Here is an 18,464-nt window from a genome sequence, read left to right on the forward strand (position 1 = left end):
TGGGGGGGGGTCATTCCAGAGGGTTGGGCCCATCACAGAGAAGGCCCTACTCCTGGGCACCGCCCGTTGGAGAGCGAATTGGTCTATTGTTCAAGAGCTCACTGGTATCTTAACTACTGTATAATACCTCGACAGCATTGTAGTAGAGGTGTGTTATGGCAAGCTGGTTGTGAAATTGAGGTTGCCAAGGTTGAGAAACACTGATCCATGGTGGGGAAAAATCAGGAAGAGCTTGGTGGTACTTTTTCTGATTTAGCAAATTTTGATAAACAAGCATCTCTGCCTTCCTGAGTTGCAGCTCAGTTCCTCAGATGCATAGACTTGGTCTTTAGCATTATGATGAGAACATCACAAAGAGAAGTAAACATAGACGCACAATCCATCTAACTATCTACAAAACTTCCACGTGAATATATGGCAGTGGCCTCATAACTACGTCTAATTCAGCTGTCCAGCCTCTGGAGATGTATCCTCAGGTTTTCTAAGGAACCAGGGAATGCTCATTCTTGGCTAGACTTCATACTGGTACTCCTTGGCTGACAACAGTTCATTTAGCGAGTGTTCAAAGTTACAAAGGCATTGAAAAAAGTGACATGATCGTTTTTCGCAGTGATGACCTTTGCAGCTCCCCGTGATCAAAATTCAGCTGCTTGGCCAGTGTTTCATACTTACGACTGTTGCTGTGTCCCAAGGTCATGTGATCACCTTTTGCAACAAAGTCAACGGGGAAGCCACACTCGCTTCACAATCTATTTTATCAAGGGCAATGATTCACTTAACAACCGGGGCGGAAAGGTACGTAAAACGGGGCGGTACTCATTTTTTTTAATAAACGTCTCACTGAACAATAGAAGCAAATAGTTTTGCTGGCTGGGGAATCCTGGGAGTTGAGGCTTAAAGTTTTGGCCAAGATTGGAGCCCCCCCTTGCATTAAGAGAGCCAAACTTTCCAGCGCTTCCCTTGCCAAACTACATTTCCCAGCATGCACTCGGGAATCTTTTTTTTTTTAAGGTGGGACCGAGGCGATTACCTAACTTTCGAACGTTGACACATCGGGGCCCTCCCCCGTGAGCGTCGACGTCACCAGCTCGGAGCCCCGCCCTCTTGGAACGTTCTGTAGCCAGTTTGATCGCTACGGGGCTCTTTCTAGTATCTCTGCTATTTCCTGCCGGGACAGAAAGATTCCAGCGGTCTCGCCTTGGCTTTTCCCCCTTTCGCGCTCTCTCCGCTCTGCGTCGGCGGGAAGAATTTCCCTTTTAACTGGCTTTCCCCTTTTGGAAGGACCCCAGCCCCCGCACCCACCCTGATCGGCATTGCTTTGGGCGGCGGGCGAGAAGTAGGATCGCGCCCCTCCATTCCGCCTGCACATCTCCCCGGGGCTGAGCTTTAGCGTGCTTGTTTCCACGGCCCCCTCCCCGGGCATGCTTTGCTGGGCAGGAGGGTAAAGGGGGGGCGTTTTTTCCTCCGCGCTGCTGACCCCCTCCGCCCGCCCCAGGCGAAGAGCTTCGCCGGCGCCGGAAAGCCGTGGGTACGCTGGCGGAGGGGGGGACGGACGGACGGACGGACGAAGGAGCGCGGCTAAGAGGATTTCTCTCTGCCTGGATTGCATTGCGGCGGTTGTTGCAAAGGTGGGGGAAAGAGAGGATCCTGCTTCCCCCTCACGCCCTGCCGGATCTTCCTGCGATCCTCCCGCGAGCAACCCGGAGAGCCAGCGCTGGGGCTGGAGGGAAGGGGATACCTTGAGGTCTAGGATGCTGGCGGCCTCTTTTTAAAAAGCTGGAGCGGACACCGGCCTTTGGAAGACGACTGCGAGGAAACAGCCGGTTCCCCCTTCGAGAGCCTCGATTTTCGCCTCCGCTTTCCCCCCCTTCCCTCCTCGCCCCTCTGTTTTTCTCCTTCGGGGTTGAGTAGCGCCGCAGCATCTTCCAAGCTGGAGCGCCATGGAGCTGGAGAACATTGTAGCCAATACAGTTTTACTGAAAGCCAGAGAAGGTAAGAGAGGCAGCGGCATAGGAGGGGGTGGGGGAGGGGGGTGGGGGGAGCCGGGGGCGGTTTCCGAAGACCACCGCGCAATTTGAGTGGAGGGGGGGGGGAGAAAAGTTGAGCCAGCGCACCGACTTCTGGCCGGCAGAGTCTCCGAATGGAGCTGCGTCCTGCAAAGGTGTTAAGGGAAACGAATAATGTATGGAGTTTTTGCATTTTTTTTAAAAAAAAGAAAGCCTTGTGCGTGGCTGCCCTGGAATTTTTCACAACTCTTCAGTCATCTCCTCCTCGAGTTTTATTTTCACAACTCTCCTGCAGGGTTGGCTGCTTTTAGAGGTAGAGACTGGTCCGTGTAAGACTGATGGTTTGCATAAACAACCATGATTCTCACTGTACATCTCATAAAAGAACAGCCAAAGGGATAGATCCAGAGATATGGGCTGGTGTTGGGGTACCATAGTTTAAATCTAGAACTGGGGGTGGGGGGCAGAGAGGAATCCTGGATACCTTATAAAGTTACTTTTGAGAGTTAAATCTAAGGGGATGTAAGCAGTGCATATTTTATTTAAAATTCCAAATGGATGTACAGTATGTTAAAAATCTTAAAGGTAGTTGTTATGGTCTATAGGCGTTCCATAAGTGAAATTTTAACTGACTATAACAGGTTCTTAAACATACGCACGTTCTCTTTAGATTTGCAGCTTACTTGCCAGAAATGCCCTGGCAAGATGCTACAAAAAAGTCGCTGTGTGGCGAGATGGGCAACAATAAAATGCAATGAAATATGTAAGAGTGTGATTTTAATGATAGCAGCGATGATGTTGTAGCCTTTTTTATGAGCCATACAATCAGAGATCAAGACTTCTAACTCCTAGGGTCCTTCCTTCGTTATTTTTTTTTATAAAAAACTGTTTTAAGAACAGTTAAACATTAAGAATGTTGGATAAAATGTTGAATTCGCCACTGGGTCTAAATCCCAGTTCATTCATTTATGCACAAAATGCTTAGCCTTTTTTTTTAGCAATGGGAAAGTGAATGGCCTTTTTGGAAGAAGGCAAAGATCAGCAAATTAAAGGCTACAAAATCAATTGTTCCAACAGGAGAGAATATATGTGGCTCAGGGTTGACCTGTGGAATCCTTGATATTCTCTGAGTTTAGTTATTTTCTTGCGCACATTTCATTACATGACTTGCTAACAACATCAGCGAGTGCACCGATGTTACCCAGTCAGATAATGAAGCATTTGCAAGCAAACCACCAAGCTCGGAAAGCACCACAAAATAGTTAAGTGTTCTAAAATGCATTTTTCGCTATAAATATCAATTTTATGCTGTTGTCTCGGTTACGTAGGTTAGAATAAAGAAGCCTACAGTATCTTGTTCAGAGCTGAATTCAGTTCCTGTGTGTGACCAAGATTGAGATGTCACATGCCTTACATTTCCACGGTGCGTTGAGATATCTCTGCTTTACGCAGATCGGTAGAGTTATGTTCAGCTCTTTCTGGAAGAGTCTGAAAATGCCAAATAAACAGTGGCACGCTTCAGTTCGTTATAGACAAAAATACTCTGTGTGTATCTTCAACGGTGGTTGTTAGGGGTGGGAATCTCAGGTGCCATTACGTGTCAAGACTGCGTTGCTGTTTATGTGAATTAGTAAAACACAGGGTGGCCTTTAGAAGGCAAAGCCCAGGCCTGCATCTTCGAGGCCCCTGCAGTTGTTTTTCGGCAAGGTCATGAAACTTTAGGGCCATGATGGCGAACCTACGGCACTCATGCCAGACGTGGTACGCAGAGCCCTCTCTGATGCCACGCATGGAGTCACCCCAGGTCAGATCTCCGTGGCGTTTCTTTCGTGAGCCTCTGTTTCCCTGCAAACGAGAAAACAGAAGCTCACAAAAGAAAAAGATCTGACCTCTTGCCATGTAGCCAGTGCTGAGACGCCCCACCTCCCACCGGCCAGCTGGTCTTCGGGGCTCTGCTATGCATGCGCAGCACCCATGTCCGCGCACCTTTCAGTTCGGGCATGCACATTTGGGCGTTCGGTGCCTAAAACATTCACCATCACTGCTTTAGGGCAAGGAGAGCAGGCCTTTATTGATGGGGGTAGAAAAAACGGAGAGACTACAGAAAAATTCGTGGCATAGGGCAGGGGTGTCCAGTTTTGGCGACTTTGAAGACCTGTGGACTTCAACTCCCAGAATCCCAGCTTCAATTCCTAGAATCCCAGCATGGCTGCCTGGGGAATTCTGGGATTTGAAGTCCGCAGGTCTTCAAAGTTGCCAAAATTGGACACCCCAATATAGGGCTTATCATTTACAAGATGTAATTCAGAAGTGCTCTGGGAAGATGCTCCAAAGACAGATATACCGATAATTCTCGACTTATGACCACAATTGAGCCCAAAATTTCTTTTGCTAAGTGAGACAGTTAAATGAGCTCTGCCCCATTTTACGACCTTTATTCTCCTGGTTGTGAAATAAATCGCTGCAGTTAATTTACTAACATGGCAGTTAGGTAAATTTGGCTTCCCCGTTGACTATGCTTGTCAGCAGGCCACCAAGGGGATCACGTGGCCCCGGAATGCTGCAACCGTCATAAGTATGAACCAGTGGTTGAGCCTCTGAATGTTGACCACATGACCATGGGGATGCTAACAATGGTTGTAAGTGTGAAAAAAACAGTCACAAGTCACTTTTTCGGGGCCTTTTGAACTGTCAGTAAATGAATGGTTGCAAGTTAAGGACTACCAATAATTGGGAGCTGCTTGGCTATAATCTGCTGTAAAGGTTACCCTGCTGGATGGGTGGATGGGGCGGTTAGGCCTTCTCAAGAGAAATTAGGAACTCCTGAGCTCAAAAAGGATAAGAAAATATGTCTTGAGAGGTTTGAATGAACAGCACAGGAAGACACAATTGAGTGACGAAAAGCTGTTGTCCTCACATGCCCTTTTCTTTTGTTAAAAAAAAATGCACATACACAGTTGCTGAATTCCTAAGCCCTTTGTAATTGTATAAATGTTGTAAGTCAGCCTGGGAATGATGAGTTTTGTTGAGTGGTTACAGCCCTTCAGAACGAGAGATGTTTTCCCCACTCCTTTCCTTAGGGAGCCATAATGTCATCCAAATGTTGATCAGAATCAGAATATAGCTGGAAGGGAAACTTGGAGGTTTTCTAGTCAAGCCCCCTGCTCAAGCAGGCGATCCTATACCATTTCAGACAAGTGTCTGTCCAGTCTCTTTAAAAACCCCAGTGAGGAAGCACCCACAATGTCTGAATGCAAGCTGTTTCACTGGCTAATTGTCTTCACTATTTAGGAAGTTTCTCCTTAATTCCAGGTTGCTTCTCTCCTTGATTAGTTTCCATCCATTGTTTTTGTCTTCTCTGGCTTTGGAAAATAAATTGACCCACTCTTCTTTGTGGCAACCTCTCAAATACTGGAATACTGTTATCGTGTCCCTCCCCCACACCCCCAAGTCCCTCTTTTCTCTAAACTAGTGAAATCCAAATCCTCCAAGTGTTCTTCATATGTTTTAGCCTCCAGGCCTTTGATCATCTTAGTTTCTCTCCTTTGCACGTTTTTCCAAAAGTCTCAACATCTTTTTTGTAATGCCATGACCAAAACTGGATGCAGTATTCCAGATGTGGTCTTACTAAGGCTTTATAAAGAGGCACTGATACGTGATTCTGATTCACTACTTCTGTTTAGAAAGATAGAAGAAAGTGACAGTTCTAGCTGACCCCGGAATTTAAGGCTCCAGAAGGGAAAAAGTGTGGTTTTTCATTTTATTTTTATTTTTATTTTGTTTGTCAAACATGTACAAGATAACAGGTACAAGTATAAACATGGACATGAAAAAAGGAAATGAGCATGAATAAATGGGGACGGTAGGACAGGGACGGTAGGTACGCTGGTGGGCTTATGCACGCCCCCTTTACGGATCTCTTAGGAATGGGGTAAGGCCCACGGTAGACAGTTTGAGGTTGAAGCTGTGGGGGTTTGAGGATGTAACAACGGAGTCACGTAGAGCATTCCAGGCGTTGACCGCTGAAGTCGTATTTTCTGCAATCGAGTTTGGAGCAGTTTACCTTGAGTTCGTAGCGATTGTTTACCCATTTATTATTGAGGTTGAAGCTGAGGTAGTCATTGACAGGTAGGACATTGTAGCAAACAATTTTTTGTACTATGCTTAGGGCAGACCATAGGCGGCGTAGTTCCAGGTTATCCAAGCCCAAAATTTGGAGCCTGGTGGCGTTAGAGATTGTATTGTGGGCAGAGGAGTGGAGTGCTTACTTTTTAACTCTCTTGTCACTAAGCTGTATACAGGTAGTCCTATGGCCACAGTTGAAACCAGAATTCCTGTTGCTAAGCAAGGCAATTTTTTCAGTGAGTGACGCCTGACTTTACAACTTTTTTTTTGCAGCGGTTGTTAAATGAATCACTGCACGTTATGAACTGAATCCGGCTTCCCCCATTGATGGTTTGTCATAAGGCTGAGTAGTCTGCAAAGGGTGATCATATTGTCATAAATATGCTGCCTTTGCCAATCAGCCAAATTTTGATGAGTTGAACGTGAGCATGCCACGACGTGTCTAAGTGGAGGGATTGGGTATACCTCCCTTTTTTTCACAATTTTTGCTAGCTTCAAAAGGTCACGAAACAAATAGGCACGAGTCAAGGACTACCTGTAATTCTATTTCCAAAATATGATTGAAAAGTGAAACTACATCAAAGCAATTTTAACAAGAAGAAGAAAAAAACCAAGATCTTGTTCGAAAAGCACATTTCCTCTGATTTATTTCAGTGGTTGAACAACTTTAATACCAGCGTCATGAGCCACATATGGGACAGAGAAGAGATGCTGTGTAGTTTTGATTCTTTGTTTCACTCCCATCTCCCCCTGGACTTTGTGGCTGTTCTTCTTAAATATGTTAAGCTTCTTTTAGGAATATTCGCGTGATTCTTGCCTCCAAATGGAAGAATCCCTGGAGGCATATTGGATCTTGGGCTTCAGGTTGCTTACCTCTCTTCTTCTTCAACTCTGGCAGATTTTCAGATGGAAATCCCCCCCCCCTTAGAATTTAAATCTGAAGTTTTCTTCATATAAGTGGTCCTTTTTGCACCCGTGCTTCATTTTGTGGCACTAAGGTGTGTTCCAGAATCTTGATCCATGTTCCTTAATCAGTCAAGTGGATTCTATTGTTTTGTGGATGTTTCAAGGCTTAGTGGATTTTTTTAAAAGCAGAAATCTCCGTGCTTAAAACAGCATTCACACTACATGTCCGCAGGAAGCATGCTCTTTCCAGCATGTCTGTTAGCATTTCAAACAATGAGGCTATTTGTATGAATATGCATTAGCTGAGAGCACACTGTGTACACTTTAAAATGTCTCGGAATAAAATGGATGAAGAGAACAACGATTACAAAATGTGCAATTCCATAACTTAAAAGTCCTAGCTGGTTACAATCATCCTCAATTTTCCCCAGCAATTTTTAGATAGGCTAGAAAGGAAAAATCTCTATTATATTTACCAGATATACATGAGGAGAAAGTCAGGATTTTTCCACTTTTTTTTTTTTAACAAGACAAATTAGCAATGTTTTGGGATTGGTGTGGATTGGTTTTCCACCTATTTTTAGCTGCTGTTATGCACTTCTATAAATTGGTAGGGGCTTGGCCAGAACACAGAAGCAAATTGTAAATCATCATTTCTAATACATGAATAGGCCAGGCTAAATCAAGCCATGATCTTCAATCCATAGGTTTAAATTGTGGCTTGTGGCCTAAAAGTTTCAATGAACCCTAATTAGACAAAACAAACTCTAGTTTAGTGTGATGTGAATGAAGGACATGATTAGCTTTGTCTGGATGAAACTAGCCTTCCCCAAATAGGCAAGAAAACTTAGAATAAGTTGGGAAATCTAAGCTGTTGTTTCTGATAGCGATTGTTGACTAGGGAATTCTACAAGTTGAAGTCAGGATATCTGGAAGATGTCCATGTTGGTCTACTCTAGACCAGGGGTCAACAAACTTTCGGACATCAGGGACCACTAAATTCATAATTGTAAATGCGGTGGACCACTAATATGATTTTTAAAAAAAAAGATAAATAGTATTTAGTGCAATATAAAAAATGCAAATAATTTTTCTGCGGACCACCAAAATTTTCACCCTAGACCAGGGGTGTCCAAACTTGGAAACTTTAAGGCTTGTGGACTTCAACTCCCAGAATTCCCCAGCCAGCCATGCTGGCTGGGGAATTCTGGGAGTTGAAGTCCACAAGTCTTAAAGTTCCCAAGTTTGGACACCCCTGCCCTAGACCCACCAACCATTGGGTGACCAATGGACTAGACCAAAGTTCTCCAGTGTGATGTCTTCTAGATTTTCAGATTAGTATTTCCACTAGCTCCAGACAACATGACCATTAGCAATAAAAGTTATAACCCAGGTCATCAGGGAGAGAAACAATTTTGCTGTATGTAGACTTTTCCTAATATAACTCTATGCTCTTAATCCAAGTTTAAGAGCTATGTTGCGTCAGGAATGGTGGTTTCATCTGGTTTGGCCCTAGCCTAAGTTCAGATGTGTGTAACTTAAGAAAATTGTTGTAGTGCAGTGGATAATGTTGGGCTTTGTCCAGGAAAAATCAAATTCAGATTACCAGTGCAGGATCCAATCTGGGTCGGTCACCAGAACCAGAGGTGTTTTTGTTTTCCAAGCTTTCAGATTCGTGCTTGAGCCCATCCTCAGGAAACCTCTTTCTGTGACACAGAGAATTCCCAGAGGATGGGCTCCAGCATGAATCCAAAATCTCAGAAGACAAAAAAAAAAAAAAAACCTCCTCTGGTTCCGGTAACCGACCCAAATTGGATGCTGCAACATTATCGTAGGACAGGGGTCTCCAACCTTGGCAACTTTAAGACTTGTGGACTTAGCAAAACTGGCTAAGGAACTCTGGGAATTGAAGTCCACAAGTCTTAAAGTTGCCATGGTTGGAGACCCCTGTCCTAGGACACATACTGTATATTCGCCTTCATTCATCAGATTACCACTGAATAACAACTATATCTGGATGACACTAAAGTATCTCTCAAGTTATCTTGCTTCAGAGGCATCTTGCAAGAATAATTGAGGAAGGAAGATATACCAGACCTTGTATAAATTCCTAATCACCTAAATGGTGGAGGGAAATATGAAAACAAATGCTTCCGATTGTTTTAATGAGCAGATGCAATCAAATATTTGGGGGGGGGGGACTTTATAAAAAGTCTGGCTTTAAGACAGCATTTCTTGACGCAATGAAAATTTCCTAAGCAAATGGAAACTAATGTTTTTTTTACAAAAAAATCTAGAAGGTATAAGCGTTCCTAATGAAAACCATGCACAGCTGGAACTGAACATGGAATTCTTTGAAAGCTTTTTCTAAATGTCTTTTAAAACTATTGGGGAATTTAGTGAATTATTTTAGGTTGAAGTTTCTATTAGAATTCTAAGCACAGAAGGCATTTCTTTCTTAATCTTTTCCATTTCCAGAAAGTTTTCTTCTCTAAAAAAAAAAAAGCTTCTGTTTTTCTACCTCAGTCTGAAGTTGCTTTAGAATCTCCTAAAATGCGTCTTCTCTGTGATTCTTTCCAGCCTCTTTGCATTTTCCTCTGTTCCTCTTCCCTTTTGTCTCTTCTGCATGCCAAAGGTATTTTGGGCAGCCCTACAATCTGGGGCATTTTAGAGCTTGTTGGCTGTATCCTAAAAGGAATTGCATTTTGTTTGCTTGATTCAAAACAGTGCATACTACATTTCTTAAGTTGGGTTATAAGAAAAAAAGAAACAAAAGTAAGAAAACTGTGAGAAAGAATGAGAAAAGTGTAAAGGAAAAGGGAGGGAGCAAGGACCTCTGGTTTTTTTTTTCCAGTGCGGTGGAATACAAAACAAATATTGCAACCTCAACCTTTTGCTTTAAGTTTCATAGCATTTTAATCACTTCTGTAATAACAGAATCATTTGAATCATCAACATCTAAAAACAGTTTCATTTTTTTCATTCAAGCAAAAAGTCCAAAAATTTCCAGGTAGAAACAAAGGTAGATAAATTATTTAATTGATCTCTGCTAATTCATTTTTATCATCCAGGCTTCCATTGTGGGAATGAATGTGTCTTTCCATCTTTGTGTATTTAAGATTCACACTGCGGTCAACATATATAGCAACTAAGTTCCAAATTTTCTTTCAAGTTATTTGTCAGTGTGATCCTTTTTTCTGAGGCAGTTTTTCGGATTTGCCTTTTGCTTATTGCACCAATGTAGCCTGGATTGTCCTCTTGCAATGCTCCATTAATCAGTTAATTGGTCAGTTAATTAATCAAAGGCCTTTATGCAGAAGTTAAAAAAAAACAGTAATAAAATGAATATAATTTTCCTGACTGGAACAGTAGCTGATTTTAACGAGTGAGGTTTCTTTTAATGAAAGGTAAAATGTGCAACTGGGATGCCCATTTTAAAACTCCAGTCTCTCTCTCTTTCCTTATTTGGGGGAAACTGTGCAGGATGCTAAATATCCAGATTAATAAAAAGGGGATAATTTTGCAATGTAACACAAAGGTAAAGATGTCATCAGTTCTTGGTTAACTCTTACTAACTGCCTCTGTCGGAGTTGTGGAAGTGATTTGCTATGCCCTTTTTCAAGATTTTTTTTTTCCTTATCCCTTCACCTAGCTAACATCCCTATGATTCTCCGGTTATCTGAATATTATCCAACCCTGACTGAACTAATCCCGCTTAGTAGATCAAGATCAGCCAAGATGGGCTAGTTGCTTCTAAAACAACAGAAACATCAAAACCAAATTATAGATCAGTAAACTAAAGTTAGTTCACGTTGGAAGTGAAAGATTTAGAAATCCACTTACAGAGCCGTAGCTACACTAGGGTAGAAAAATTGTGTTTTTCACTAAAACCAGAAAGTCCACCACCTACACTTAGCAACAAATTATAGGTAGTCCTTGACTTACAACCATTTGTTTAGTGACCAGTCAGAATTACAGTGGCACTGAAAAAGATGACTTGCAACTGGTCTTGGCTCTTCCAACCAGTGACGTGCGGTGAGGTTTATACTTGGTGAGGCAGCAATTTTTTTAGACTTGTGGACTTCAACTCCCAGAATTTCACAGTCAGGCATGCTCAGTTGCGACCTGCCGCCCTCCTCCCTGGGATTCGGCCATGGCACCGCCTGCCAGAGCTGCACGGAATCCGGGACGCGCTTGTTGGGCGAGGGCAGTGCAGATGGGGAGCGGACAGAGCGTAGGAAGCCTCTCCCCCCCCCTCGAGTCTAGGGCAGCGAGTCATTCGATAGGAAACTTGCCTCTTGGAAGGAATGACTCGGCTTGGCTCCTGCTTTGTCTCTCCTGCCTCTTTGCTTCTCCGTTCGGTCGTTGGGCGGCAGATCGAAAGCGGGAGCCAAGCTGGGTCATTCCTCCCAAAAGGCAAGTTTCCCATCGAATGACTCGCTGCCCTGATGATGAGAGGTTAGGCTGTGCCTCACTTGCCTCACCTGACTGCACGTCACTGCTTCCAACCCTCTCGGCATCCCCACAGACACGCGACCTTAGTTCTTAGATGCTTGGCCACTGATGTGTGTTTATGATGGTTGCCCCATTCCCAGGGTCATGGGATCGCCATTTTCAACCTTCCCAGCCGGCTTCCGACAAGCAAAGACAATGGGGATTCCCTTAATGATGACATGGTTTACTTAACAACTGGAGTGATTCGTTTAACAACAGTGGCAAAAAGGCGGTAAATGAAGATGTGAGTCACTTAACAACCGTCTTTGCTTAGCAATGGAAATTCTGGTTCTAAGGATGATCGTAAACAAAAGACTTACCTATAGCACCTCAAGTAGGCAGATTTAAAATTGCTGACCATCTGCTCAGTAATTCTGCCCCTGTATGCTCAAGATTTTGCTTCTCTTTTTTTCTCTCACAAGCTTTCTTAAAAGAAACAAAATTGTGGTTTTTTGGGAAATTGTTCTCCAGCCATGTAACGTCAGTAACTCTGACCCATCTGCCTTGGAATATTCTGGTTTCTTCCCAGAAGATCCCAATTTAGCATCTGCCCATCTGTAATCAGGTCATCTTCAGCTTTTTCTGACCCCCCCAAACCCTATTTAATTTCAAATTGCAAAATGGTGTCAGAGAGATTCCCCATGTACGCTTGCTTTTCGTACTTTCTAGAATTGACCAATGACGAAAGGGAAAAAAGTGTGCTATTTTATTTTTAATGCCAAGGGAAGAATTAGACTTGTCTGCAAAGTATATTTTTGATAGGCAGAAAGGGGGCGACCTGATTTCTCAGAATAACTTCTTTGGTAAAATTAATATAAATACATTTGTTGCCAGATTAGGGTTTAAAAAGTCCCACAGGAAAAGTTCATCATGTGTCTTCCATGGAATTTAACTGATGTCAGGAAAACTGAACAGAGATAACAGCACATACACTTCCTCAGTTCACAGACTCCTTGCTCTTGGGTGAAATAATAGAATAGTCTTCCTTCTTTCTTTCTTTCTTTCTTTCTTTCTTTCTTTCTTTCTTTCTTTCTTTCTTTCTTTCTTTCCTTCCTTCCTTCCTTCCTTCCTTCCTTCCTTCTTTCTTTCTTTCTTTCTTTCTTTCTTTCTCCTGCCATCCCTGATTTTTCTTCCCTTAATTTCATGTTCGTGGAATCAGTGAAGATAAAATGAATGATCAGCATGAGTGAATCCTAAGGTTTGAACATCGAGGAGTCTTTCTACTCCTCAATGTTCGTGTATCTAGCCTAGGCATAAATCTAGCCTCAGTTCAGAAGGATGGTTTCTGCAGAGCATTAAGGCAACATTCAAAGGTTTTTCTGAAGTAGTTGGTTGAAACGAGTTTTCTACAAAACATCGTTTATATAGTTGGTTCATTTTAGCCAAATGGAATTATAGTAATTCACGGAATAGGTTCAAACATAAAGATCTATATATCAGCCTTCCCTTCAGATGTGCAGGTATAAAGTTCTAGATTTTGCAGCCAGTCCAGACATTGCTAAGAATTCTTGGAATTGAAGTCAACACAAGTAGAGACACCTAGATTGCAAAAGTTGGCATATCCCCATGATGGAGAACCTATGGCTAGACGTAGCATGCAGAGCCCTTTCTGTGGGTAGACAAGCCGTTGCCCCAGTCCAGCTCCAATCACGTTTTTCCATTGCGTTTCACTCAATCCATTCCAACTTCTCGCAAAAGAAAAAGATCTCGTGAAGTTGGAATGGATTGAGTGAACTTTTTCACTTGCACTTCACAGTGAGGGAGATGGGGTCCCCTCCTCCTCCTGAAGCCCATTATGACACGGAGCTACAATGCGACCCATGCGGCTCTTTCACCCCTCTGCTGCAGCAGCCTGTCGCCCCGTCGCAGCGGTGGCGATGGCCGGAGCCTTAGTGAGGGAGCGAAGCGCTTGTCTTTGAGTGGCAACAGCATTCCGCCTTCATCGCGGTACATTTGCTGTTGCCGCCAACAAAGAGGGCTGGGAGAGGACAGCGGGATGGATCTTTCAGGGTGGGGGCCATCCCCTGAGACTGGCCTTCGTCCTCCCTTGTCAGTGGGACAAGAGAAAGAAGGGGGCGGCATGGGGAAGCGCTCCACTCCCCCAGCCAAGCACTGAGCACAAAGAAATCCAGTGCCACCAGAGAGAAGTCAAATTGTGAAAGAGTGATTGAAATTCCTCACAAATTATTCAGGTTAAATTGCCATGTTGGCACTTTGTGATAAATAAGTGAGTTTTGGGTTGCAATTTGGGCACTTGGTCCCTAAAAGGTTCGCCATCACTAGTATATATAGTACAGGGGTGTCCAAACTTGGCAACTTTAAGACTTGTGGACTTCAACTCCCAGAATTCCCCAGCCAGCTGGCTGGGGAATTCTGGGAGTTGAAGTCCACAAGTCTTAAAGTTGCCAAGTTTGGACACCCCTGATATAGTATGTCAAAGATCTCAACTGAACATGCGGATATCGCTGGGTATGGGTCTAAACAAAGACTCCTCAGAGCCTTCGGGATTTATTTATGCATTTAATGTCTCTGGCCACCCATCTCAATCAAATGACTCTGGGCAGCTCACAGTTCTAAAGCGACAAAACAGTTGAAACCAATTTCCTTTCCGTTCTGCACATCAAAGTTTTCGAGCCCAAATGATTTACTGCAATTATAGAGTTTGTTAAGCGAGAGAGATTGTGTATCAACTTCCTGCTGGGGCTTTTCACAAGTCTGATGTTTTGTAAGTCAAGCTTCATGACTTTGAGAGAATAACGTTTTTTTTTTATATTTGACTGAAAAATATCTTGTCCATCTCTCCTATTTTCCTAAATTTAATGATATTAAAATGGGAGGATGGATTTGTCTGTCTCACATATACCACTCCCTTTTGTGAATCTTCCTATCAGGTATGGACTGGACTACATGTTCCCTTAAAAATATGTCTATGCACTATGGGATTATCAGCATCGTGTGAAAAAGAAGATTTGTGTTTCCTGCTGTGAAGCTGATTAAAAAAAACCAAATCATGTCCGCAAAGATGCTTCCCTCCCCCCCGCCCAAGAAGGAAGCTTCTGTTGGTGTGAATATCACATGGGATAGAATTAAACTGAATCAGTCTGTGTAACATAGCTTGAGCTCTTCAAGGCAGCTCTTTTTTTTAAAATAATAACAGACTAACGGAGTTGGAAGTGACCTCAAAGGTCTTCTAGTCCAACCCTCCTGCTCAAGCAGGAAACTCTGTAACATTTCAGACAAATGGTTGTCCACTGTCTTAAAAATCTCCAGTGTTGGAGAACCCACAACTTCTGGAGGCAAGTGGTTCCATTGATTTCTGACTGTCGGGAAATTTCTCTTCAGTTCTAGGTTGGTTTGAATAATAACAATACATTACAAAAAAGCAGGGTTTAAGACAGGGCTGTCAAACTCACGGTGTCACATTGTTGTTACATGACTTTCCCCCCCTCCCTATATTAAAACGGTGGCTGTGGCCCACACATAACTCCTCTGGCCCGTGGGCCGTGAGTTTGACACCCCTGGTTTAAGAGAAGACTATTTAAGCTACATCCAGAGTGCACGTGTAAATATAAAATGCTCATCGCTCACATTTTCTTCCTGATGTGGAGGCCCAAAGAGATATATTAGCCCTTTACCCCACTCCCAGTCCTTCCAATTCTTATCAGTTATTTGGATTTGGACATGATATCATCAATAATACTCTGTGTGACACACACACACACACACACACACACACACACACACCAGTCTTTATATTTTTAAAGCATGCCATTGTCTGCAAACTACTGCTCATTCCTGGTTTAAAAAGTAGACGTTATTCATGATGCTAAACCAGAAGTAAGAATCTAGCATCTCTCAGATATTTGGGGCAACTCCCATTGACCAGCGTTCCCAGTTACTGTCTATCTGAGTGAACCAGTAGGGCTTGTGTTCTGAAACATCTGGAAGAATGACTGCAATGTACGTTTCGTAAAGCTAATTTGGGCAGGTTAATATTTTTTTTCCTCCCTCCTGTTGTTTAGTTGCAAGAACGAAATTGAGAAATTTGGTTTCTGTCAGAATACAAACAGTGGTTAACTAAAGTTGACAACATAGGCTGCAACTTGGTGGAAGAGCAAGATCTCAAGGCAATCGAACAGTTTTATAATCTAGCTCACCCTCTGCATGAAGCCATGGCTTGTTGATTAAGCCAGGATTGATTATGAGTTATATGCACAGCCAGGGTGGAGGAGTTACCTCGAGGACCAAATTTTTGCAGGACAGGACAGTCATATAAGTTGTGTCAACAAACAACCATTGAACAGCTTTGAGGCTGAGAAAGTCCAGGGCAAAGAGTCCATTAAAGGGCGGGAGGAAAAAGTCAATTTATAATACAGCAAATACAAACAAGGAATTGTTCCTTCGTGTTCACAGAAGGCTGTCAATTGTTTGAAGAAGAAAAAAATGTGTTACCTAGCTGTGTGCGATATGCAGACAGCCTTAAATCACAAAGCCATGCTGGGTATTATTTAAGAAATTCTGCCAAGCTCTTTTCAGCAAACCTGATAAGGCCAGGCCACCTATGGCGCTCAGATGTTGCTGAACAACAATTTCCAGGCTCTCATTAGTGACCCTGATTTCTTGGAAGCTGGAAGTTGCAATTCAGCAACATCTGGAAAAGTACAGGTTGCCTGTCTACTCCATGCTGAACTAAAATACTCTCTACAAACTACAGGGACTAGATTTGCACAACGTGCTGAGGCTTAGTGCAATGCCTGCGCAGGTAGACCTTGACTCACAAACACATCGGAACCCCAAATTTAGGATGCTGATTGCAAAATTTGTTAAGTGACTTTTGCCCCACTTTGTGACCTTTCTTGCCACACCTGTTAAGTCAATTAGTGCAGTTGTTAAATTTGTAACACCCTTGTTAAATGAATCTGGCTTCCTCGTTGACTTTGCTTGTCAGAGGATCGCAAAAGGGGATCGCATGACCCTCCCCCCCAGGACACTGCAACCGTCATAAATATCAACCGGTTGTCAAGCATCCGAATGTAAATCGCAATGCCGCAACGGTCGTAAGTGTGAAAAATGATCCTAAGTCGCTTTTTTTTCAGTGCCATCGTAAATTCAAACGGTCACTAAATGAACTGTTGTAAGTCGAGGACTCCCTGTACTAATCATAAACCATTGAAACAATGATTCAGAGCCATTTAAATCTATTGAGTCAACAGTTGCTAGAATCTCTAAGCCGTTTAAGCTACGGTTATTGCCCCCGGTTCTGATAAAAAAAATCGCATCCCCATTTTGAATGTAACATTTCCAGTCTTGAGAAGTTACTTTGGCTTATTTTAGTTGGTTGATTTCAGAAAAATCAATGTTTCCTCCATTCCCCATGCAGATGCTGTCTGAAACCACCTTGACAGTCACACCTATTTCCTTTTTTTTAAAAAAAAAAATGTTTTCCCTTCCCCACAACCAAGTTATCTTGAGCTGAGACTGCTCCCCTGGAATTAAATAGATTAAATTAATCAAACTGGGTCCAAAAATAGGGGTGAAGGGAGGGAACTTTTTGTAAGCTATAAAATAACGTGGTAGAAGCAATAGTCTAATCATGGCTTGGAGAACACTTTCTGTATAATCATGGAAATAATTATATCACTCAAGCTTTGTACTGTTTCTTGGGTACAGTCTTATATATATATATATATATATATATATATATATATTAAGTCCTGACTTCCAGAATAGCTAATGGAGCCCTGTCTCTCATTCTAGCTTCTGGGGGTATGGGGCTGCTTTAAAGCCCCCCCACATTTTATGAAGCTGGTGCTCCTTACAGCTTAATCATAATGCTTCCTTCTTCATCCTGTATGTTCTCATTTCCTGAAGCCTTGCTAGTCCTCCCCCCTTCTCCATCTAGTCAAACCTGCTGCTTTAGCTGCAGGGCAGAGCATAGAGGTAATGAGGATGGCAGAGTGCCAAAGCAGAGCAGGAATGTGGTGCTTAGTACAGGTTGACACAGGAAAATGAGATGAGCTCCGGAGTAGGGAGGAACAGCTGACGAAGCCCACAAGTACTATCGTATTTCCTGGGGAATGAATGGGGTTCGTTCTTAGAACATCCATCCAGAGAGCGCACCCACCAACAGATAGGAGAAAACTATGGCTCAGACGTATAACCTATGCTTTGGAAGCCAAAGTTTGGATGTTCAGTTAGGATGTCAATTGTTTCCCATTCACTTCTATGAATGGAAAGACTTAAGCAATAACAATAGCACTTAGACTTATATACCGCTTCACAGTGCTTTTACAGCCCTCTCTAAGCGGTTTATAGAGTTAGCATCTTGCCCCTAACAATCTGGATCCTCATTTTACCCACCTTGGAGGGAGGGAAGGCTGAGTCAACCTTGACTCGGGTGAGACTCGAACTGCCAAACTTCAGGCAGCCGGCAGCCGGCCAGTCAGCAGAAGTAGCCTGCACTACTGCATTCTAACCACTGTGCCACCTCAGCTCTTAGGCTTTTTACCTTGTTATCCAAGCACTCTGAATGGTTGGAGATACTTGGAGTTGTAGCTGGTTGGAGATACTTGGAGTTGTAGCTCAGCAACATGTTCCTCATCCCTATAGAATGCATCCTATAGTAGCCGTTAGACAGACTTTTGCCTGAGCTTCTAGAAATCTGCTTCTGTTAGACAGACTTTTGCCTGAGCTTCTAGAAATCTGCTTCTGTTTAACTGATCCAGATCAGCAAATAAACAGACCTACAAGGAATCTAATCCCATAAAATTAATCTGCAGAGATAATTGGAAGTGTCCTCTGTGCCTAATGTCTTCTTACTACATCCTCTTGAGTGATTATGTGCTGTCAAGTTGTTTTGGAATTCTACTAGCAACGTAAAGATTTTCTGCATACGGATCCATACCTAATCTGATTATTATTCCACATATCCTA

General features: G+C 43.1%; 1 protein-coding gene across 1 annotated transcript in view; it reads left to right on the forward strand.

Annotated features, from left to right (window-relative positions):
• The first annotated feature begins 1,109 nt into the window (after positions 1–1,109).
• Positions 1,110–18,464, forward strand: part of LOC309396180 (G protein-coupled receptor kinase 5-like) — a 78,449-nt gene continuing 61,094 nt past the window's right edge. The window contains exon 1 of the mRNA XM_081961069.1: positions 1,110–1,992. Within this exon, the coding sequence (XP_081817195.1) occupies positions 1,941–1,992 (52 nt within the window). The 5' untranslated portion in view covers positions 1,110–1,940. The remainder of the gene's footprint in view (positions 1,993–18,464) is intronic.

The sequence above is a fragment of the Natrix helvetica genome, assembly GCF_964273705.1.
Source record: "Natrix helvetica genome assembly, chromosome: 8".
Taxonomy (NCBI): domain Eukaryota; kingdom Metazoa; phylum Chordata; class Lepidosauria; order Squamata; family Natricidae; genus Natrix; species Natrix helvetica.